We start from the raw sequence: 25,549 nt of genomic DNA on the forward strand, positions 1-25,549 counted from the left end.
TCTAACACCATACACAAAAATAAACTCAAAATGGATTAAAGATCTGAATGTAAGACCAGAAACTATAAAACTCCTAGAGGAGAACATAGGCAAAACACTCTCCGACATAAGTCACAGCAGGATCCTCTATGACCCACATCCCAGAATATTAGAAACAAAAGCAAAAATAAACAAATGGGACCTAATGAAATTTAAAAGCTTTTGCACAACAAAGGAAACTATAAGCAAGGTGAAAAGACAGCCCTCAGATTGGGAGAAAATAATAGCAAATGAAGCAACAGACAAAGGATTAATCTCAAAAATATACAAGCAACTCCTGCAGCTCAACTCCAGAAAAATAAATGACTCAATCAAAAAATGGGCCAAAGAACTAAACAGACATTTCTCCAAAGAAGACATACAGATGGCTAACAAACACATGAAAAAATGCTCAACAGCACTCATTATCAGAGAAATGCAAATCAAAACCACAATGAGGTACCATTCCACGCCAGTCAGGATGGCTGCTATCCAAAAGTCTACAAGCAATAAATGCTGGAGAGGGTGTGGAGAAAAGGGAACCCTCTTACACTGTTGGTGGGAATGCAAACTAGTACAGCCACTATGGAAAACAGTGTGGAGATTTCTTAAAAAACTGGAAATGGAACTGCCATATGACCCAGCAATCCCACTTCGGGGCATACACACCAAGGAAACCAGATCTGAAAGAGACACGTGCACCCCAATGTTCATCGCAGAACTGTTTATAGTAGCCAGGACATGGAAGCAACCTAGATGCCCATCAGCAGAAGAATGGATAAGGAAGCTGTGGTACATATACACCATGGAATATTACTCAGCCATTAAAAAGAATTCATTTGAATCAGTTCTAATGAGATGGATGAAACTGGAGCCCATTATACAGAGTGAAGTAAGCCAGAAAGATAAAGACCATTACACTATACTAACACATATATATGGAATTTAGAAAGATGGTAATGATAACCCTATATGCAAAACAGGAAAAGAGACACAGATGTACAGAACAGACTTTTGGACTCTGTGGGAGAAGGCGAGGGTGGGATGTTTCAAGAGAACAGCATCGAAACATGTATATTATCTATGGTGAAACAGATCACCAGCCCAGGTTGGATGCATGAGACAAGTGCTCGGGCCTGGTGCACTGGGAAGACCCAGAGGGATCGGGTAGAGAGGGAGGTGGGAGGGGGGATCGGGATGGGGAATACATGTAAATCCATGGCTAATTCATGTCAATGTATGACAAAAACCACTACAATATTGTAAAGTAATTAGCCTCCAACTAATAAAAATAAAAAAATAAAAATAAACAATACTTTATATATAAACTGATGTGATTAAGGATTAACATATCCTCATCCCAACCAGTCAAAAGTATTCCATTTCTTATTCCTCCTAGAACCTTGTCACTTAGACTTCTGACAACCTCTACAGTGATAGACATACTCACTAAATCAAGGCTGAGCACCTGATGTCAAACATGTACCTGGCACTCAGGAATTATCCTTCATTTGCCAAGTGCCAAGAGTTTCTCTTCATGATTCCATCAGCAGGCCTCTCCTTCAAACAAACACTCAAAATTAAAGTTTCATATTCTAAACTGATAAAATTAAAAATCTTAATCACGTACCTTGATAAACACATCATAAACCCCAGATACCTTTCACAGTACAACTTGTTTTAACAAGGTAAAATAAAATCTGGTTTTATATAAGGTAGAAGATATGCAAAGTTTTGATTCTACATGATTGGATTACAGAGGTTACCACTGACAAAAATAATTAGCTCAAAAGAATGTGTCAATTCTAAGGGAAACATATCACTTTTCATAGCTGTTGTACATATACATGTCTACTGCAATTTTGAACTATGTAGAAGAATGTAAAAACTGAAGCTAGGATCATAGATAAGGTACCAGGGAGGGAAAAGCACCTAGAACATAAAGGAGAAGTTACATCCAGTTACATACATCCTACTATGGTCTAGGTCTTCCAGATACCTAATTATGGTATCTGGAAGATACCAAAAAGACACCTAATTATGGTATATTTAAAGAAGAGATGCTAGAAGAGATAAGAAAAGCAGGAGAACCAGGTAGTCTATGAGTCAAGAAGGTGACATTAATGACACCAGAAAGTATCTCTAGAAATTCAACACTGTGATTGGATCTGCTCATTAGAACTCATTATGTGTGTTGCTTATTAGCTGCTCAATTGTGTCCAGACTCCTTGCAACCCCATGGACTGTAGCCCACCAGGTTCCTCTGTCCATGGAATTCTTCAGGCAAGAATACTGGAGTCGGTTGTCATTCCCATCTCCAGGGGATCTTCCCAACCCAGGGATCGAACCCGGGCCTCCTTCATTGCAGGTAGACTCTTTACCATCTGAGCCACCAGGGAATCCCAGAACTCATTAGGGTGGTCCCAAATCTCACTCATTCTGGGTTTTGTCCCACTGATGGCATCACTGACTCAATGGACATGAGCTTGAGCAAACTCCAGAAGGTAGTGAAGGACAGGGAAGCCTGGCCTGCCTGCTGCAGTCCACGGGGTTGCAAAGAGACAGACACAACTTAGCGACAACAACAAATCTCTCATTCTGGGTTTTGTTCCAGGCACTCTATTAAAACTACTTTCCTGAAAACTACCAGTTACCTCATAGTCTGCAAATCCATAGTAATCCTTCAGTCTCTTAATAATATCATCACTGCCTGTCTTGAAACTTCTTTGGGGGTTGTTTTTCTTGATAAGATACTGGTGATAAGATAGATAAAACTTCTATCTTTTTCTCTTCTTTTGAAATTCAGCTCTGACTCCATAATTACAAACGTTTCACATGTGTCTGGATTTGACTCTTCTTTCTCTTTCCTTTATGCTTTGAATTTCCATGTTTCCAAACATTTCTCTAATTGCACAAAACCTAGAACAGTGCTTTCTACACATACCCGCTGAATGGATGGGGGTGGGCAGAGAGAGGTGAGGGGAGACACAGGGGATGAGGGGAAGTTTGGAAGGTGGAACAGCCAGTCCATGACGAAGCCCAAGATATGAAGATGGCACAGGCAGCCAACACGGATTTGAGGTAAGTGTCATTTAAGAGAGAGAAAGGACCCTGAATTCAGGATACCAGGGGTATCCCAACAGTCAAATAATTCTGGAAAGCACCAGGTTAAACAAAGCAAAATAGGTTTGGCTTCTTTAAGACTTTATAATGAATTTTATAAGCTAATAATGTGTATCAGAGTCTCAAAGAATAGTAAACACTATTTTCTCAACTGAAAATTGTTTTCCTCTCCACAGAAAATCTTAAAGGCCTAGTGGAATCACTGTTTAATTTCTTTCTGGTTGTGCTTATTAGTATATAATGTGTATTCAGTGGAGCATTAAGTGCTCACGTGCTGGGAGAGATAAAATTAGAAGATTCTGTTGCTACCTTTGAGAATAAAACATTCTAATTAGGAAAATTAGAGAAAAGCCAAAGATAGTTCATAATAAAATCCTATGAGATCAGACTCTAAATACAGAAGAAAAGATACTGAACAACAAAATCTAAATGTCACCATTCTCAATTATTTGCCTTTGCTAAATATAGCAACATAAGTAGAGGGCAAACTGAGAAACAGATGAGACAAACTGGGGGAAACGCACCCGTGATGGTAAACGTCAGCCCAATTCCATCTTTTCTCCTAAAATGACTCCAAAGAGGACCAACTATGATCTTTAAGACAAAACGTTGGTCAATATTCTAACTCTTATTTCCACGATTAAAAAAAAAAAGCAAGAATTCAATTGTGTATGCATATTTCTCTTCCAGAATTGTGACCAACTATTAAGAACATCTGGAAATAGGTCAGTTTCTGTTTTAAAAATCATTTAGTCATCTATGATCTTCCTTCTAGTGATCTGGCTAGGAGATCACTTCTAGTGATCATAAGATCATTCTAGTGATCTAGTGATCTTCATTCTAGTGATCACTTCATTCTAAAGATCCTTACTTTGTGGAACAGGGAAAGAGACAGAACAGGAGGCAGGGAACAGAATTTAGAAAGATCAAGACTGAATCCTTAATGCCAATAACAAGAGTCCCTCCTAACCCTTAGGGGCTTGGATTCACATAGAGACAAATGTTTTAGGGCAGTGGTCCCCAACCTCTTGGCACCAGGAACTGGTTGCATGGAAGATAATTTTTCCATTGACCAGGGTTGGGGGAGGATGGTTCAAGTGCATTACATTTATTGTGCACTTTACTCCTATTCTTATTATATCAGTTCCACCTCAGATCATCGGGTATTAGATCCCAGAGGTCAGGGACCCATGCTTAGGGAACTGGAAAGACTGTGAGGTGGGAATGAAGAAAGACAAATGCTTTCAGGAGAACAAATGGCAGACGGAAGAAACAAGGAAGAGAAATGGATTCTCTTTCAAGGACCTACCGTTCCATCCCCACCACAGGCCAGAATCCGCAGGTTTGGTACCTTCCTATACAGCTCAAGCCTGTGGGGGAAACAGAGGAAAAAGTTAATGAGCGAACCTATCCCTGGCCAGGGCAGAGAGCATTATTCCAACACACAGCACAGAAGAGGGGGAGCGGCAGGTGAGGAAAATGCATAGTCATGAGGATGGTAATACCTTCAAAACTAGCTACAAAGTGACTCGATCGGAGAGATCACAAGAGGACTGACTCCAACAATCAGATTAGAGGTTGGCAGTAAAGATCATTTTTAAGTGGCCAGTATTGGAACATGCTAGTGCTTATTTCCCATAACTCATATTAATGTGCCAACTCACATTATTTTCCTCATTAGTGTCAACTTCCCTCTTTTTCTTTCTAGTCATTCTCCTCCTCCTTTCTCAAACAAAACCATCATTAATCCATAGTCCTTATAAGTCTCTTCCTTATATTTGATTAGCTTTCCTCAGATCTATTTATTTTTCAGACTTATACTTCCCACTCTTAACCCTAGAAAACCTTCTTCAGAGAGATGGGACACCCTACTAACATTATTACAACTGCACCCACAACTCCACTCACTTGCTAATATTAAAACCTCCATTTATACTTCTCAGCCCAAAGAGGAAAGATGCACCGAATTTTCTTTATTATGATTTTGTCTGCTTGAAATTAGATCTTTCCTATTGTCTCTGAAGAAAACGCAATGACACTTCCCCTACTAAAATGCCTGCTGAAGTGAAGATTCTAATGGCTCTATTCCAGAAACATCACTTTATTTACATTAAATGACATTTTTTCTGAAAACAGTTCTTGTCTTGCCATATTCTTCATTGTGATCTATGACGTTATCTACCTAAAGTCGAGCTGAAAATGATAAAATCATAAGGAAAATAAACATTAAAGGGCAAAACCCAGGATAGTAGATTTGCCTTAATACATCTGAATGCAGGAATAAAATAGAAGTCTTATAGCAAACTCTAGTGGCAAAGAAGTTCATAGATTAGAAGAATGACAACAGAAATTAATTTTCATAATTAATGTTCTCCTGCATGCTTAAAATAAATAATTTATCCATTTCATAGGGGAATATTATTTTTCTAGAAATTATCTGATAAATTCTCAGAAATTATCTGAGTACCTCTTTGCCTCTGATACTACTTATTGAAAAGTAGTTAGTATCTCTCTAGCTCTCAGGTTTAACAGATGAAATCTGAACTATCTTATTAGATGGGCTTAAAAAGGGAACCAGACAACAGCAGAAACGTCCCTGGCTCTTCCCTACCATACACCCTTCCACCAAAAGGAAGATATAAGATACATGTCACCTATAACCAGACTTTATTTTTCACCCCTTTCAACAAAAACTAGAGAATGAAATTTCTGAGAGGCTCAAATAAGGGATTAAACAGGAACTAGACTGTCTCCCCCACTCTGCTATGGAATCTACAGGTATAATCAATTCCTTCACTTCACACGTGGCCATGGATGCATATACACTCAATCTCTAAATCAAATAAACAAACACATTCATAAACAGATCATGGCCATTCTCCACAAAGATACACTTGCTCCTGTTAAGGTACATCTCCAAAGCCGTATATGCAGAAGTAGAAAAAGGATGGATCCTTCTCAATTCAGACTTGCTCTTTATCTACAGTTACACATGTCTAAGCAACAAATACACGAGGAGTTAATAACTCACAGGATATGCGTTGAATAAAACTTAGCCAGTGAAGAGGGGAAACATCAGGTGAAGTTTTAGAGGGAGAGTATAGAGGTGAGCAAGTAGATGAAAGACAGAAAATACTTCATGATGTAATCAAATAATAAAGCAGGACCCCGAAACAGAAAGATCTTCTCACTCGCCTAAAACAGTATGAACCACGGAGGGTATTTCCAGACTTACGCATCTTTCGGTCCTTCCTGAGAAAGGTCAAAGACTTGCCGTGGATTCAGGTACCACATGAACATCTGCAGGACTTTGGTTCCCTGTAACAACAACAACAACAACAAAAAGACAATAATAGGAAGAGGCTTCCAAATATTAGCTCCTCATTTAAAGAATAAAAATAAATCCTGTTCTGAAAAATAATATCAATAATAAACAGTATAGAGTAATAGTTAAAAGTCATGGGCTTTGGCCATCTCTATACATAGGTTGAATACTTACATTACACTCTGTTAACTTATGTAACTCTGAGCAATTTTTCTAATTCCATTAAGCTCGGCTCTCAACGCAGAGATTAAAATGCCTACTTCACATTGTGCTGTGTGCTAAGTCACTTCAGTCGTGTCCAACTCTTTGTGACCCTATGGACCACAGCCCACCAGGCTCCTCTGTCCGTGGGATTCTCCAGGCAAGAATACTGGAGTGGGTTGCCATTTCCTCCTCCAGGAGATCTTTCCAACCCAGGGATCCATCCTGTGTCCCTTACATCTCCTGCACTGGCAGGGGAGTTCTTTACCACTAGCGCCACCTGGGAAGCCCTTCACAGACTTGTTGCAAAGATTAAATACAGTGTGGATGGCATGCAGTGAGTGCTTAATGATTGAGCCTCTATTAACTTTTGTCATCATTATTTAATTCATGAAAATCCACATAGGAAAGTTAGTCAACTTATGCAATTTAACATTAATTTTTATCTTATTATGCAGATCACTACTGTCTTTGCATAGTATGAAATATGGACAGTATTAACTAAATATAATTTTCTTGAAATAAATGTTTTTAACTACAGCAAAAGTATCTGAGGCTCCCCATTATTTATAATACATGATTTCTCTAGTTGGTGTTTCCAAATCTCACTTTGACATTTTTCAATTTCCATGTCTATACCTGTGTCTATTTCTCAAAACCATTTCTGGAGTGTCTCAAGTAACTGCGACATTTATAGAGCTGTCATCATGGCAAATACAAGGCACTTCTAGAGGTCATTTCTTAAAGTGAATTGAGCAAAGCAATAAAAGAGTAATTTTTACATGAGGCAGTATCAAAAGAGGTTTAAAACTGAGTAGGGTGCCTCACTTTAGATCACTATCAACCACAGCAAATAATATCTGATTGGTTGGGTAGCATCTGTTGCTTCTAATTATAGTCTCTTAACTAGCTATCATAATTGCTCTTTCTTAAAAATATCCCTGTTTGTATATCTATATTCTGTATCTGAGAGTCATCCTATTATAGTAGAAATAGCACAATACTTGAGACAGAGCTAACTTGGATGTTCTAACCGGGTGACTGTGAACATTTATAATCTTGTAGAAATTCAGCATGTAAAATATGGCAACCTCTACTTCCCAGGGTGATTATGAGAATTAAATGAATCAGTAATAGTTACATATCCAGCATAGTACGTGGCACAAAACAGGCCTTTGTAAGTGTTAGTCCCTTTCTTTTTTGCTCCTTGTTAATCTGTTCATTAAATTACACTTGAGGCTGTGAGGGCTAAAGTGTAGTTTATAATTATCACATTTTTATGCCAGTTGTTGCAGAGGCCAATGTAGGTCTTTTGTTCCACATCTCATCCAAACCTATAATTTAAAAGTTCTGCTTTATCATATGCTTGCTATAAATTTAGGAATAACACTCTATCCTTAATTATTACAACTAACCCAATCCTTCAGTTTCACCAAATGACATGCTCCCTTTCCTATAAAATTCAGACATAGGCTTAGATACGTAACAGTAACTAAATACTAGACTGCTCTCTTCTTTCTATACCAGACCTTGGTATCAAGTCAGTTGGGATTATTTCAGGTAATCTTTTATGTTTCATAGGTAACACCAGAGTCATTTTAACGACCAACTGGCTTATTAAAAACTTCCAACTGACTTGCTAGAAAATTAATTTTTCACTTTTAGATTCCTAGGGCAATGTGTATTATCAATGTTAATTACTCACTTCTTGTCACCTTTGGCTCTGGTAGAGTGTGCATTTCAATTTCAGCTTCTCTTACACATATAATACTAGGTAATTAACACCTTTCAAAAAATACAAACAAGAAGCATTGAGGAGGTTTTTTTCAATCTTCAAATTTCTCTAAAAGGTCTGGGTGTCCACACTGTTTTGGTTTTTGCTCATTCTGTGTTAGGTAGGACACCTAACTGTCTACAGTAATCCTTTTGAAGAAGGATTATTTTTTAAGGCCGGTAAATTTTGCACCCCATGCTTCTACGAGGCGCCACTTACACTGCAGCCTAGTGGAATGAGGCTCTCTCAAACTGAGCAGGGGTGACTTGCATAAACACTCAAGGCTGCCCTTTAAGTGTTTACCTTTAGGCATAATACAGTTTCTTATTTTAAAAGTAACCTTTCTGAAATATATCTGTTAGCAAAAATGGTCAGTGTCTGAATAATGCATTGCACTGTATCAAGTCAATCTTGGTGGGCAAAGAAAAGACGCCTAGCACACATGCTGTCTACTTTAGGACTTTAATAGATACAATTTACTCAATAGAATTGAATGGGTGGACAAGTACTAACTCACCAGGAAAAGGGTGCTTTCTTTCTTTCTCACAGACAAGATTAAGTCTACCCCATCATTTACAGAATTCACTGCTGCTGCTGCTGCTAAGTTGCTTCAGTCGTATCCGACTCTGTGCGACCCCATAGACGGCAGCCCACCAGGCTCCACCGTCCCTGGGATTCTCCAGGCAAGAACACTGGAGTGGGGTGCCATTGCCTTCTCCACAGAATTCACTAGCAAGTTCTGAATACTCTCATGGTCATCACATGCTACATGCCTTGCAAAAGCTGAATTTCTGGGCAAGAGGTTTTTTTTTTTAGCTTTCTCTAAATAAAGGCTTATACAGCAATTCTAATACACTCTGAAGAGTTTTCTCACACATAAGGTTGTAGATGTAATACCTCATTGACCACAGAATTTTTTAAGATATTGTGAGATTGGACATTCCTATGGAATGTTAAAACATTGTTCTCTTCAGCTCTAGGTGTCAGGAACAGAGTAGGGTATCATTAAACAACTTTCAAGAAAATAGATACACTTTTCTAGATAGAAACAAACAGTATTCATCCATTCAACTACTAAAGGCCAGGTATAGTTTTACGTAAGGGAATCAGGAGATGGACAAGACAGAGAAGATCTTGTTCTCAAAAGGAAGTTCTCTGAATTATTCATAGAATATAGTAATTTGGGGGTAAAAAGAATCAACTAAGAATGGGTCAGTTCAAACAGCAGCACATCAAGGACTGAAATTCTCATGTAAGCCTAAATGGTCTATGCTACTAAGCAAGCCTTGGTTTACATCACAGAAATATTTTCTAGATCATAAAAAGAACTGTCCATAAGAAACATCTGAGGAAAATCTAACAGCAAGAGGAAGAGGTGAAGAAATCTCTCAGCCCAAACAATCCCAAGGGAATACCTGATTTATGCAATAAATCTGCATTAGGCTCCTAATCTATACCCATGTGCACACCCAGGAGCTCAGCACAAAATAAATTCACTCACTAAAGGTGGTCAATGCTATGTTGAAGATGCCAACTGAAATGTATGAGTGGCCAGTGGAGATACTCAAAGCCCAACCGTGGGGACTGGACAAAGGCTTTCAAGACAAAGTCTTGAAAGATGAGTCGAGTTAACCATTTGTTTTTAGATGAAGTAGACAAAAATGTTTTAGGCACAACCCATGTGAAGCAGCAAGATGTATCATGGAAAAACTATATTCCTTTCAGTCTTTGGACCATGAGGCCCGGTGGTGGGAGATGAAACTGCACAAGTGAGTTGCAGATTAATTCATATAGACCAGGGGTCCCCAACTCCCATGCCATGGACCACCTGTCCACAGCCTGTCAGGAAGCAGGCAGCAAAGCAGGAGATGAGTAGCAGGTGAGCAAGGGAAGCTTCATCTGTATTTTTATAGCTGCTTCCCATCACTCATATTACTGCCTTAGCTCAACTATCTAGTTGAAGGAAAATAAGCTCAGGCTCCCACTGATTATGTCTTATGGTGAGTTACATAAATATTTCATTATATATCACAGAGTAATAATAATTGAAATAAAGTGCACAATAAATGTACTTGAATCATCCTGAAACCATCTCCAATCCCATTGCCCCACAGTCCATGGAAAAATTGTCTTCCATGAAACCAGTCTCTGGTGCCATCGAGGTTGGGGACCGCTGATATAGGCTATGGAGCTTGGGCTTTGTTTTGCAGGAAATGAGAGTCCCTAAAGTGCTTGAATCAGGAGGATAGGACTTACATATTGATACATCAGTCTAACTACAGACTAAGGAGCTAGACATCCAGGCCCTAGACCTATCAAAGGGGCTAGATGGCTTGGTTTGTGCTATACACTGATGTCTGTTCTCTAAAATTCACCCTCAACATGAAGGTAGGGCCTTTGGAAATGGCACACAAAAGACATGCAACATCACTAATTATTAGAGAAGTGCAAATCAAAACTAGAATGAGGTTATCACCTCAATGATCAGAAAGGCTATCATCAAAAAGTCTGCTGCTGCTGCTGCTAAGTCACATCAGTCGTGTCTGACTCTGTGTGACCCCATAGACAGCAGCCCACCAGGCTCCCATCCCTGGGACTCTCCAGGCAAGAATACTGGAGTGGGTTGCCATTTCCTTCTCCAGTGCATGAAAGTGAAAAGTGAAAGTGAAGTCGTTCAGTCATACCTGACTCTTCGCGCCCCCATGGACTGTAGCCTACCAGGCCCCTCCATCCATGGGATTTCCCAGGCAAGAGTACTGGAGTAGGTTATCAAAAAGTCTACAAACAATAAATGCTGGAGAGCGTGTAGAGGAAAGGGAACCCTCCTACACTGTTGGTGAGAATGTATATCAGTGCAGCTACTATGAACAATAGTATAGAGGCTCCTCAGACAACTAAAAATAGAGCTACCATATGATATAGCAGTCCTACTCCTGGGCACATATCCAGAGAAAGGTTTAATTTGAAAATATATATGCACACCAATGTTCATAGCAATACTATTTACAATAGCCAAGACATAGAGACAACCTAAGTTCCATCACAGATAAATGAATAAGGAAGCTGTTTTATATATATCAGTTCAGTTCAGTCGCTCAGTCGTGTCCAACTCCCTGTGACCCCATGAAGCACAGCACGCCAGGCCTCCCTGTCCATCACCAACTCCAGGAGTTTACCCAAACTCATGTCCATTGAGTCGGTGATGCCATCTAAACATCTCATCCTCTGCTGTCCCCTTCTCTTCCTGCCTTCAATCTTTCCCAGCATCAGGGTTTTTTTTTTTTTTTTTTAAATGAGTCAGCTCTTCACATCAGGTGGCCAAAGTTCTGGAGTTTCAGCTTCAACATTGGTCCGTCCAATGAACACCCAGGACTGATCTCCTTTAGGATGAACTGGTTGGATCTCCTTGCAGTCCAAGGGACTCTCAGGAGTCTTCTCCAACACCACAGTCCAAAAGCATCAATTCTTAGGTGTTCAGCTTTGTTTATAGTCCAACTCTCACATCCATACATGACCACTGGAAAAACCATAGCCTTGACTAGACAGACCTTTATTGACAAGGTCTGCTTTTTAATATGCTGTCTAGGTTGGTCATAACTTTCCTTCCAAGGAGTAGGCATCTTTTAGTTTCATGGCTGCAATCACCATCTGCAGTGATTTTGGAGCTCAAAAAAATAAAGTCAACCACTGTTTCCACTGTTTCCCCATCTATCTGCCACCGAAGTGATGAGACCAGATGCCATGATCTTAGTTTTCTGAATAAATGCATGTATATATATAAATGTGTGTATATATGTATGTGTATATATATACACAGAATATTACTCATCCATAAATAAGGTCATTTGCAGCAACAGGGATGGAACAAGAGATTATCATATTAAGTGAAGTAAGTCAAAGACAAATATCATGTGATAACACTTAGATGTGGAATCTAAAACTGTAACACAAACTTCTTTACAAAACTGAAACTCACAGACATAGAAAACAAATGTACGGTTACTAAAGGGGAAAGGGGGCAGGGGACACATTAGGAGTTTGGGATTCGCAGATACAAACTATTATATAAAACAGATAAACAACAAGATCCTGCTGCAAAGCACGGGGAAGTATCACTCAGTATCCTCTAATAAGCCTAATGATAAAGAAAACACACGTACTGAATCACTTCTCTGTACACCAGAAACACGACAATGTAAATCAACTCTACCTCAATTAAAAAAATAAAAATAATGGTTTTTGATTTATGCTTAGGTTGAGCACAGTAGAGAACTGTTGGTCCTTTAATGGACCGGAACCTGGTGGTCTGGAGTCGACGATAAGAAAGCGAGAGAGAGAAAGAGGCTGATATCCCCTGATTTACGCGGAAAGCCAATAGAGCCCTGTTCTTAGGGCTCGCGCTGCTGCACGTGGGCACCAGGCGCCCTCTCGAGTGGGTGAAGGCGCAGTGTGCCTTCTCGACAGGGTCTTAGAAGCCCGGGCAAGAAAGTGAGCTCAGTGGGCCTCCGTGCTCCAAGGAATTAGCCAGAAATAGAGAGAAAGAGAGAAACACAGAAAGAATAGAAAGAAAGAAAGACATGGGGACCCAAGCTCTGATGGAGCAAAGGTGTTTTAATCAACATGGTGTGTGCATATATAAGGTAGTTATTCTCGGCAAAGATAAAGATTAAAATTCCAGATTTACAAAACATAACGCAATCCCTATCAAAGAGAGTTGCAAACAATCACCTTTTACCGTATGGTTCATAAAAAGGAAGAAGGTACTTATCACCGTAATAAGAAATGCCTGGATTCCTCAGCCCCAGGAAAGGCGTGCCTCTCCTCTTAACTCCTGAATCTTCAGGAATTAATAAGGGCCAGAGGGTTCCTGACAGATCCAAAACAGCACGCAGGAAGCCTCTTGTTACATGCTTCCTGACAGAGAACAACATCTTCATTGATGTGGTTTGTTCAGTATTTAGAAGTAGTTTGGGGATTGAGATTTGAAGTTACTTCTTCTTGTCTCCTCTTTCCTCCTATCTGGGTTGATTTTCCCTGGCCTGACTCAGGAGAGGTGCCCCCGGTGTGGGAATGCCTGTCCACGGATAGGGGTGCGAACTCGGTCGGTGTGAGCCTGTCCACAGACTGAACATCCTTTCCTCCTACAACCTGCTGATAAGCTCCCTGGGAATTCCCATCCAGGGGTCCAACTCACACCACACCTGAACCCTGGGATTTCACACCGAACAGTGTAAGCACCCAAAGTCTGGACCTTGGACTCTGAGGACTGCCTGGCTAGAATAACTAGCAGATAGATCACCTGCTTACAGGAAATAAAGCCTATATTCTAGGAAAACTTGAAATGAAGCCTAACCTACAAGAACACTGAATCACTATGTTGGACACCTGAAACTAATGGAATATTATAAATCAGCTACAGCTCAATTAAAAGAAAGACATTCGCCTAACCAGGAATGTATAATCTATGTCACTGAAGATGAAATTTGTGATGGAGAGTGAAGGAGACCCAGTGTGAAAGCAGGAAACACTGAGAGACATCAGAAAGGTCCATAAGACTCAGGTACAAACATGCTAATGAGCCAGGGGCATCCAAAAAAACATTTAAGTGTTGAAGTTAAAGCAGAGATACGTGTAAGCGGTGGGGGCTCTTTCTCAAGCCCTTAGGTTTCCACACTGAGGAGGGGATCACGCAGAAGTAAAGTTTATCTTTCTTCTTTTCTGCAGGAGGACACACTAAAGTTGACATCACAGCCCCTGACTCTAGTGAATGTTCCCTCACATAGCTCACATCCCACCAGTAACAGCCATACCACCGACCTCCAAAGCTCTGCAGAACACCCAGTATGTGTCTACCTGAAGGGTTAGAAAAAGAGGCAATTACTGTGAAGCATCTGTTTAAAGGAGGCTTCTCTGGTGGCTCAGACGGTAAAGGATCTGCCGGCAATGCGGGAGCCCCAGGTTTGACCCCTGGGTCTGGAAGACCCCCTGGAAAACGGAATGGCAATCAACTCCAGTATTACTGCCTGGAGAATTCCATGGACAGAGGAGCCTGGTGGGCTGCAGTCATGGGGTTGCAAAGAGTCGGACAAGACCAAGTGACTAACACACAAACATATCTGTTTGAAAGAAGTCATTGTTTAAAAAATAGGATATAAAAACCGCCCCCATGTTCAGCTCAGTATCTTCCTGCCAAGTGTTGGAAATTTTCTGAAAAAATACTGAAGAAAAAAAAAAGAGCTATAGGCATTTTAATTGCCAGCAGATGGCGATATAGTCTAGTTATTTGAAGAATAGATAGAAGGTTTTCTGTGTGTATGTGTGTGTAAGTCTGAAGCCTAACCTTCAAGAACAGAAAGGGGTGGGGGGAGTACTTTATATCTAGACACAGATGAGCAAGACAAATCAGTTCTTAAAAGGCAAAAGCCCTGATTTAACAATCAAAAAATAGAGTCCAGGGGATCTGCCTGGCCCAGGGATCGCACTCACGTGTCTTGCTTCTTGCATCTCCTGCATTGGCAGGAGGATTCTTTACCACTAGTGCCACCTGGGAAGTCCCATTTCTCTACCAATTGCTGTAAACTCCGGCGAATCAGTGTGGTCTCCGAGCCGCAGCAATGGTGGCTGAGGACCAGGAAGCTTGTCAGAAAAGCAGGATTTCAGAGGCACCCTGACTCACTGAATCAGAATCTGCATTTTAACATGATCCCCAGTTGATCCATGCACACTGAAGCTTGAGAGGAAAAAAGGCCACGATTCTTAACACTTGCTAGACAAGAAAATCATCTAGGAGCTTAGCCCAGTTAAGGCGCCCTGTCCTCACAGGTCTTAGCATGGGGTAGAACAGACATCACTGTCTTTAAAGGCTGCTGGGGTCTTTAGAGGCAGTGGGAGCTGAGAACCACATCTCTGGGCTAAGAGATGAGCCTCCCTGAAGACAGTAAGGACAAGCTGAGATGCTATTTTTCAAACAAAAAAATAAACTTTCATCTCCAATAAATTCTCACCCACTGTGCTCCTCACACAAGGCCCAGGTAATCTCAGAAACCCTGATATGACTCTGATGACGTGTCCCTAAATGATTTCCACAAAACACTGATGTCAGAATTATCTGAGATGCTCATCAGTGGCATTCCTAGGCCTTACCCCAGACACACGGCGCCAGATTTTATAGGGTAGAACAAGTCTAACAAGTGTTTCCATGAGTTTGATTTACACAGAAATTTGAAAGCTACTGGACTGTAAGAGGGGAGAGTCCAGATAGAAATTCCTTGGACTGAACCCTAACGTCAGGATGAAATTTCCTGAATTTTCCCAAAACTGAAAATTTCCAGATAAAGATTCTGATGAATGGCATTTCAAAGGTTGTCTGAGGATGTCAAAACACACAGAGGTCATGTTACTAATCTCAACTAGTCTCTAAACTAATCTCAACTCGTCTCTAAGGTAAATAAACGTGAATGGCCTCCTTCTCGAAGGAGAACACCACATCACGTAAGGTTTGAGCACAGAACGTTCCAGAAGGAGAAACTCCGGGTAAGAAAGCATATGCACATCCTTCCCCCTTCCTCCTTCCTGGGGGTAACCTGCTTCGTCTTCACTGCCCCCGTCTGCTCTTCTCTGCCTCTTGGTCTCAACTGTGGCTCATTTGGGTCAGAGAGTCAAGGGAGCTGAGGAATAAGAAGCTCCATTCCTCTGATTCTGTTTTGCCAAGTGGGATGGTTTACTTCATTGTCTGACTGCCCCCATCCTACAGCTGACTCATGTGCAGCGTGAAGGGCGCGGTATGGCCACAGCTAGACCGGAAAGAGGAGTTAGGTCACCCCTGACCGTGACTCTGCCCCGCTCAACACAGCTGGGGGTGGGGGTGGTTAGAGGTGTACCATCCTAACACCGAAGAAGGAACCACAAATATATGAACTGTAAACATATGGAGGTCAGTTTGAAAGATTCTAATTATGGATGAGTGTTTGGATTTCTCTTCAGCTTTCTCAACATTCCATGTTGTGCTTAGAAACAAGGTTCTTTGTATGTATTATGCTTAGTAAAGAATTCGAGGCACTTTCCTGGTGGTCCTGTGGCTGGGACTCCAAGCTCCCACTGCAGGGAGGTGGGGGGAGGGCTTGGGTTGCATCCCTGATCAGGGAACTAGATCCCACATGCTGCAAAAAAGGATCTAAAAAAGGATCCTAAAAGAAAAGATCCTGCACGCTCCAACAAAAGACCCCGCACGCCGCAGTGAAGAATGGGAACCCCTGTGCCACATCTGGGATCCGGCAGAGCCAAATAAATAAATATTTTTTAAAAAAAGAATTCTACTTTACAGAGGAAATATACAGAAGTTTAAAGTTATGTATTATTCATTTTGATTTGCTTAGTCACATTTCCGAGAATCCTAGGTACTCTGGAGGTGACATCATTAGGGCAATGCATTCATAAGCCAAAGTGCCTCCAAGTGACAGTAGTCATGAAGCTTTTTGCTTCTAATAACAGGCCAGTTTTAAAACCTGAATACCTCACTGTGATCTCAAATTCTTCAAACACATTTCAGCATCTTTCCCATAATAATTCTTCCTTTTCCTGAAAATCCATTGATAACAAAGCCACTTTCCAGATAATCAGCTGGAAAATCTTGATACCTTACTTCCATTCATCCGTAGGCCCATTCATTCATCCACACATCCATCCTTTAGTCCATAGGTCTACCCATCCATTCATTGGTCCAACCATTAAGCTCTCTATCCAATTTTTAAAAAATTTTATTGAAGCACATTTGATTTACAATGTTAGTTTCTGCTATACAGCACAGTAACTCAGATATACATATATTATATATATATATTATTTTTCATATTATTTTCCATTATGCTTCATCACTGGATGTTGAATATAGTTCCTTGTGCTATACAGTAGGACCTTGTTATTGAAGGAAAGATTGGAAGTTTGGGATTAGTAAATGCAAATTATTTTATATAGAATGGATAAACAACAAGGTCCTCTATTTAATTTATGCTAATGAATAGCCTCCTGTCTTATAAGTATTCTCAATGTGTCTAATTAATCTGCCATCATATTACTCCTTTATTTAAAAAATATTTTTCAAAACTAAAAAAAAATCTTTAAATAGCAAAAAATAAATTTTTATTATATAAATCCAAAATCCTCAGCCAGGTTTTAAGACACTGCTCCACAAGTTCTTTCTAATCTTTAATCACATTTCTAATAACTTAATTTGCATGCTCTACCCATTATACTGTGCTCAAAATGAATCACTTTCATCACAACATCCCACCTTCTACACATACTGCTGGTTGAACAATTATAGTTCATTCCCATGCACCATGTACTAGAAATCATAGGTTCAGCGGTGCAGCCCCGGCATTAACGAAGCCTGTATCTCTTCGGTAGACTCACATGGTATACACAGTACAGGACTTAATGCTGCCATTTACATAGTCCACGTGTGCGCCATGGACTTCAGGAGTCCGCCAATTAGTTCTGAGCAGTTGTTCAGAAAGGTGCTACTGAGCAGTAAAGGGTGAACAGGAATGTGATGTAAGAGGAAGAAGAGGGCACGACCCTAGTTTCCTCTGCAAAACTAAGCGGTGTCCATCTTCTGCTTCAGCCACTTCCCTGACACCATTTCCTCATCGCTCCCAAGCGGCAGCTTGCCTCTGAAATTTCACAGCACCTGTGGTCTGGTCCACTCAACTTAGAATTCACATCTCCTTAATGTTCACATCTCCTTGCTCAGATTCTTTTTCCCATTCGCCCCTTTTGTGTCATTAACAAACACAATATCCTTAGAAAATTCACTTCTGCTTCCTTGAGCTGTTTTCTATTTAGTGAAAGAAGAAACAATCTTAGATCATCTCTGAAGTCCCTGTCTTTCATAATTTATACAGAGTTTGAAACAGGAACAGGCTGTGTCTTAACTGGACTGCCCCCTCCTCAAAAGCAGAGATCATCTACAATTTTCTAAATGCCTTAAAGGAAAAGCTTATAAGAATTCAATTAATGCATTTTACATAGACTCTCATGATAAAATGTACCTGACATTAATTAGCATGTGGAGCTTAGGTGGCCAAAATCATGGAGTCATTTACATTAATTAACTCCACTCTGTTCCATGGTCCACAACCACATCCTCAACCCTAGTTAGGCTATGGAAAGACAATACCTAGAGAGGGAGTTAAGATTCAGAGCAAACTGAACTTCACTCCCAAGAAATTTCTCAAGAGGTAGTTTTAGGATCACCATCATTACAACATGAAGATCATCATTCAGTAAATCAAAAAAGCAGGATGTTAAAAATCTCTACTTAATAACATTTCTTTTCTCTATTCTCTACAATGTTAATACAGACTTTTAACAGAAGAATAATTATTAAGAATTTTGGGGGGACTTCCCTGGCAGTCCAGCGGTTAAGACATTGCCTTCCAATGCAGGGGGCACGAGTTGGAGTCCTGGTCAGGGAGCTAAGATATCACATGCCTCATGGCCAAACAAAACAGAACATAAACAACAGAAGCGATATCGTAACAAATTCAATATGCTCGGTCAGTCAGTCTTGTCTAACTCTTTGCAACCTCATGAACTGTAGCCCACCAGGCTCCTCTGTCCATGGAATCTTCCAGGCAAAAATCCTGGAGCAGGTTGCCATTTCCAACTCCAGGGGATCTATCCAACCCAGGGATCAAACCCGAGTCTCCTGTGTTTCCTGCATTGGCAGGTGGGATTCTTTACCACTGCACCACATGGGAAGCCCCAATGAATTCAATAAAGACTTTAAAAGTGGTTCACATCAAAAAAATTGTTTAAAAAGTCTTAAAAGAAAGAAAAAGAATTTGGAGGTTTCCCTGGTGGTCCAATGTTAAGAATCCACCTTGAAATGCTGGGGACACTGGTTTGATCCCTGATCCGGGAGGATCCCACATGCCACGGGGCAACTAACACCTGCCACAACTACTGAGCCTGCTCCCTAGAGCCCAGGCTGTACAAGAGAACCCACTGCAATGAGAAACCTGAAGCAACTAGAGAGTAGCCCCCACGCGCTGCAACTAGAGAAAGCCAGCGTGCAGCAATGAAGACCCAGCACAGCCAAAAATTAAATAAATACATAAACAAAAATTAATAAAAATAATTTTGGATAAAGGAAAGGGGGGAGAATATTTCTTTAAATTAGAAGCTCCCATTAGAGAAGCTTTACTATCATTAATGTGATCTGGAAAATACCCATTAACTTTACTAATAAGAACAAGCATTATCTTGGGTCAATCTTAATTCTATGATTTCCCTACTTATATGAGGTGATTCAAACAGTTTTAAATCTTTAAGTTGCTTAATATGACACTTCAGGGAATCTTGTCTCAAAATGTAAAATGTGCACTTAATGGACACAGGAAATATCATCCAAACTCACGTGAAAGTCAGAGCAAAATCAGAACCCGCAGAGGAGTATTGATAAGAAGCCTCAGAGAGTAGGACGAGAACTAGATGATGAGACAAAGACCTGGATTCTAGAACAATTTCTATCCTTTAAAGAGCTGTGTACATTAGATATGTTATTAAATTTTACTTTTCTAAGGCTATTCGTTATCCTCAAATGAGGTTGATATTAATCATTCTATAGAACTTGGGCAAAGACAAAATGAAACCTGTGAAAGGTGATATATTTTTGGTAGCCTTGGCGGTGTCTATTGTTCATGATTATCATGGGTAATAAATCATCATTCTCTCTTCCCTCTGAAGACAGGGGGAAAAGTAGTTGAGTCTCAATTACAGTAGAAAGAAATACAGGTGGTGGCTCAGACGGTAAAGAATCTGCCTGCAATGCAGGAGACCCGGGTTCGATTCCTGGGTTGAGAAGATCCCCTGGAGAAGGGAACAACAACCCACTCCAGTATTCTTGCATGGAGAATTCCATGGACGGAGGGGCCTGGTGGGCTATAGTCCATGGGGTTACAAAGAGTTGGACACGACTGAGCAACTACACACACACACAAGCTCATGAAGGGCTTCCTAACTATAGGAGTTGAGAAAGCTGAAACACTAAGAGTTTGTGGCATGAGCTTTCTTGAAAATCTGTAAGTAAAATGTTAGCAGTTAGGTTTTTGACACCTTTAGTGAAGCTTGACGTGGAAGCAGAGGGATAAATCCTAGAACCTCGAGGTTTCGCCTGGCCCTGTCAAGTGTAAAGCTGTGCCTTACAGCAGAAACTGGCTGTCTTCCAATGCTAGGAGTCCCACAGTGCTATTTCACTTGGTGTCAGGAAACGTGTTTTCAAGAAAGCCTTGAAACTTCCAAGTGAAACTCATGAAAACCGACTTACCTGGTTGCCTCCACTCTTGGGGTTCACGAACACAAGCAAAGGTTTCATGAGCGGAGAAGAGATAGGTTTTATCACAAAAGGACGACCTTTGTTTTCCTGCTAAAGAAAGCAAGCAGCAGTACTGAGACATACATCCACGACTTGAAAAGCAGCCCGAAAGCAATGAAAGTGAGATGTTTCCAGAACCAGTGACATCCCCCACCCCACCCCCAAAATCAAAATATCCCCCAAAGTACACTGTATCTTGTTTCACAGGGCTCACTCAACATGAGAAAGTATCTCAAGCTATAACTTGCCCCCAAGAATTTAGCCATGATCTGTTTTATTCTATAGGCTCGAAGTGCTCTAGATACATTCTAGCTCTCATCTTCATCTTTATCATCTTTGGGATAATACTTCCACAGACAAGAGCAAGCGCTCTGACTCTCAAGTGGCAAGAGGTTTTATGCATATATTTTAAAGGAATAGGCAGAATCCCAGTGTGGTTAGGGTATGGTGAAGGAGAGTGGTGGGAGATACATCAGAAAAAGGAGCTCAGATCAGGTCGAGTCAGATTGGAGGAGATGGTGGAGAGGAAGGTAGATTTCCTTGGACCATCACCCTCAAGCACTTACTTCAGTTCCTCTTTTGCTGGCTTTTCTTTTAAAGCTTGTTCTCTTCTTCTTCCGATTGGACGCCTTCAGGGAGTTCTGTAGGGAAAGAGGGGGCCCCTGAGCCGGGAGGCCGACGGCCCGCGAGCACGCCCATGCAGGACCATGGAGGCGGTGACGGCGGCACATGCTGATCGGCAGGGCATGCTTCTCATGCTATGACACTCCCAAGCCACTGCTCATGGGGAAGCCACACACAGAACCCAGTCGCGTGCTTCAGAGCGAGCGACTGACTCCCCACCCCACGGAGAGGCAGGGAGTTAGAACCCTGGAGGCTCTCATGGACTCACATAACAACACATGTTATACCTGCCAACCCTCCCAGTAAAAATGGAAGAATCCCAAATTCTCTGAGGGGCTCCAGTCTCCCGCCCAACCAGGTCCGTCTCCCGCCCAACCAAGTTCAAGAAGTTCATCTCCTGGTATGGAGATCACCTATGTGGAAATGTAAAAAAGGAGGCCATTTTTCACGTTTTTCTTTTTGCTTTTTTTCTTTTTTCCCCCTCTGTTTACTTTTTATAGGAGATGATCTGTTCATATAAAATGACTCAACCCCACTGAAATGTTATGATCCAAGTCTTCTATCAGCATTCATGGCTTGGTTTTAAAAATGCAAAGAGTCAAGTTACTTATGATAGTAGAGTGGCAGTCACTGCTCTTCCTTTTTCTGGCTAAGGACCCATTGGTTTAAAGAAGTCCTCCCTCCCTTGGCAACCTTGATCTTTTTCCTCTCACAGAAGCGTATCCAACTTGAAACGCAGGGACCCCAAATTTACTTTCCCTGTCTTTCTCTTTCTAGGGAACGTATGGACCACAACTCTGATTATTTCAGCTATTTATTCTTAATATTTGATACAGATGCTTTTGAGAAGAACCTCTTTCTGGGAACAGTCACAGCTCCCTGGCTGAAGGCAAGGCAAAATCAGATTTAATTAGTGGAGAGTCAATAATTAATTAGATGGCCATTTTCATAAAAGCAAGCTATTACTAGCATGACATAGATGTTTTACAAAGTGTTGAAAGGCTGAAATACAAAATTTTCAACTTAAAAGTTTATATAAGTATAGACATATGCATTGTTTGAGCAATTAAATGTTTTCAAACAGCTTGAAGAAACTTAGCTATCTATTTTTCAACACTGTATTTTTTCTTAGAGCATTCAAAATAAACCTTTTAGTCTAGAGCACATATATTAACACATCTAAGTTAGTAAGACTGAAACTATTTAGTTTTTATTTTACTTGCATTTGGACCAAGGGAAAAAAAAAAGTTGATTTGTGGCCTGTGCTCACCAAGGATGAAGGAAACTTTCTTGAACCACCATTTGTCCCAAGGTTTTCTTCCCTCATCAGATTAAAAGAGTCTTCAGGTTCTCTGAATCTCACCAGAAAAGAAATCCAGAAGTTCATGGGTGTTCGTGATGCCAGGTGATCTCTCATCACTCACTCTAGACTATACTTCTCCTGCAAACAGATCTCCAAGTTTCCAAATTCCTCTTTAAATGGATCTATTATCATGTCCCTCTTTGGGAAACATCTGTATTCTTTGAGTATTTGCTATATTTTGACTACCTCCAATTTTATTAAAAGGGAAGAACAATTACTCGGAACTTTCAAATGCTTAATCAGTCGAATAATCCAAGTAGAGTGCTGAAAACTATTAGACTGGCAGAAGCAGTATCTATTACTCATGGCAATTCATGATGCTTTGCGTGTTGGTACCTGGGACCCAGCAAATATTCTTATTTAATTTGTTTAGGGTGAAGCCCAGGCAAAGATACTTTTTAAAAGCTCCCCAGAATAGAATAGATTATGACAGGATGGAATAGAATAAAATAAAATAATAAAAGCTCCTGGGGAATTCTAGTGTAGCCGGAATTGAGAACCTCTGTCTGAAGTACAAAAGGTAGAATAAGGAGCCGTATGTACTGCGTATAGTAAAGCCAATCACTGGGGTAAGAAGCGTGAGGTGTGGGATTCGACAGACTGAATTCTGAACCTCCCTGTTACTAGCTCCATAACCTTGGCCAAGTCAAGCTTTTGAAATAACGGTTTCTTAATTTTCAAATGAAGGTGATAATACCTACCTCTTAGGACAGTTGTGGAGTTTAAATGAAAAAAAAAAATGTATGTAAAGTAATTAACCTGGTATTCATCGCATGAGAAACACTTCGATCAATGTTATCAGTTGCCTCTTGATGGCTCTATACCCCCAGCACAAATGCCTGGCACACAGTATGCACTCACATCATTGTGGAAATAATAAATCAGTATTTTTATAATTCACAATATTGACTGAGTCTTCCCTGATTTCAAAAAGGGTCCTTAGGAAGTAAGTGACTGTTGCCTAATTTCTTTCATTTTCATTCATTTAGTGCCAAGAGCAACGCGGGGTAGCACTTATAGCAACACACTACGGGCCTCCGTTCTTGACAGGACTCAATAATTAAACTCTAAGAGATAGGTCACATGAATCAAGTTGAGAGACTGTTTCCTCAACTTGCTTGATCACAGAAATCACGGTTCCTCAGGTGATCCTGCTGATCAAGTAGGTTTGAGAAGAGGGTTAGAAAAACATACCAAAAGAAGGCTGTATGTCTGAAAAAGGAGCAGGCAGGAGACTCAGCTCTCATAGGGAGCAGACAGACAAAAATGGCCTTTGATTTAAACACAGATGCAAATGCTTCCAAACCTCACCAAGCCACACGCACCTGAGGCCTTCAGCTCACAGAACGAGAAGGGGGCAAGCTCAAGCACAGTGGTTTACGTACAGTACCTGGACGCTTGCACGTGAGCTCTGATAAGCTTACCTCCCTACGGGTGGTCAAAGAGCAAGCGATAAGCATTATGGAACTTCAACCTCCAAATTCCCCAGGCTTCAGGCTCTCCTTGTGTAAACATGTATCTCTGTCTCAGTACACCACTTCTTTTAGAAGGCAGCTTAATTCAGTGAGGAACAGATGGATGTGAAGGCAGATTCAGGCTGTGTTTTGGCCAAGACAGGTTTTCAAGCCTTGCTAATCCACAATATCACTTACTCTGCCTGGTCAGTCTTGTGAGAGTTAAATAAACATGGTTCCCAAGAATGAAAAAATTATACCAAGACGTTATTGCCTAGAATTGTTGACAATATACAGCTAAGAAACCTTTAATACTTTTCCTGGGTTCTAAAACAAAGCATCGCTGTTATCAAAAGCAGCTAACTCAGTGGTGCGAAGGGTTCGCTCTACAAGTTCACCTGTCCAAACAGCGAAACGCAGTGCTCTTGTCTGGATTTTTACATTCTCTTCTTCTGATTCCAACAGCATTCACCCCTGTTCATTCTGTGCCCACTCTTTTGTGAAATTCCTAAGAAAAGATAAAGGATTTTTGTTTTCTCGTCCCAGGTATTGTGGCACAGGATTACCTTGCCACAAAAATACAAAAATAATCCTATCAACACAATCTTTATCACAGTTATGACGCCTTCCTGGGCTGTTATGAAACCCTATGGGTGAATCACTCCATTGTGAATGAAACCCAACTTACTACTTTTATTAACTCTTGGGATTTCCTCAGGTGACAGGATCACAAAGGATCAATTATAATAACACGTCTAAAGAGACGCTATCTCACTTCATCATCCCAGATGAAATCTTCCTCCATTCACACGCTGGGCAAAACTCTGATGGATAACAAGAGGGCGCTCCGTGGACTGTGTCTATGAAAGGATATTCTCACTCTGCCCTGATCCAGCTTTAGCACTGCAGCAATGGTTGTTGTGAGGATAGGCAAGCAGAAGAATCAAGAAAACTTACTACAAAAGTTAAGGACAGGGTCTCAGCAGCTTCTCAGGCATATTGGCCAAATCACAGCAACTTGTTTCACATAGCAAGTGTGATATCTAGAATTGACCAAAGGAAGTCTTTGGCATTGGGCATTGAGGGAGATTTTTGGTCATTGCTATTACATACCATGGGATCCCTAGCCTTTTAGGATAATCCAGTTATAAGGAATAAGGACTAGCATAGAGAAAGCCCATAGAAGGCTAGGAAGGAGTTGATTGTGATGTTTTTATAAACAGACCATTAGAAATAATATAGAATTTCATTGGGAGGGAATGGGCTTAAATCAACTATAAAATATCCATAG

At 40.7% G+C, this 25,549-nt stretch overlaps 1 protein-coding gene across 2 annotated transcripts in view; it reads right to left on the reverse strand.

Annotated features, from left to right (window-relative positions):
- Positions 1-25,549, reverse strand: part of DGKI (diacylglycerol kinase iota) — a 491,181-nt gene that overhangs the window by 219,955 nt on the left and 245,677 nt on the right. For both annotated transcript variants that reach the window (XM_065938788.1, XM_065938787.1), the window contains exons 9-12: positions 21,384-21,458; positions 20,770-20,868; positions 6,377-6,459; positions 4,451-4,511 (exon numbers count right to left, since the gene is read on the reverse strand). In XM_065938788.1, the coding sequence (XP_065794860.1) occupies positions 4,451-4,511; positions 6,377-6,459; positions 20,770-20,868; positions 21,384-21,458 (318 nt within the window). The remainder of the gene's footprint in view (positions 1-4,450; positions 4,512-6,376; positions 6,460-20,769; positions 20,869-21,383; positions 21,459-25,549) is intronic.

This window comes from Muntiacus reevesi, chromosome 6 (genome assembly GCF_963930625.1).
Source record: "Muntiacus reevesi chromosome 6, mMunRee1.1, whole genome shotgun sequence".
Lineage (NCBI taxonomy): Eukaryota > Metazoa > Chordata > Mammalia > Artiodactyla > Cervidae > Muntiacus > Muntiacus reevesi.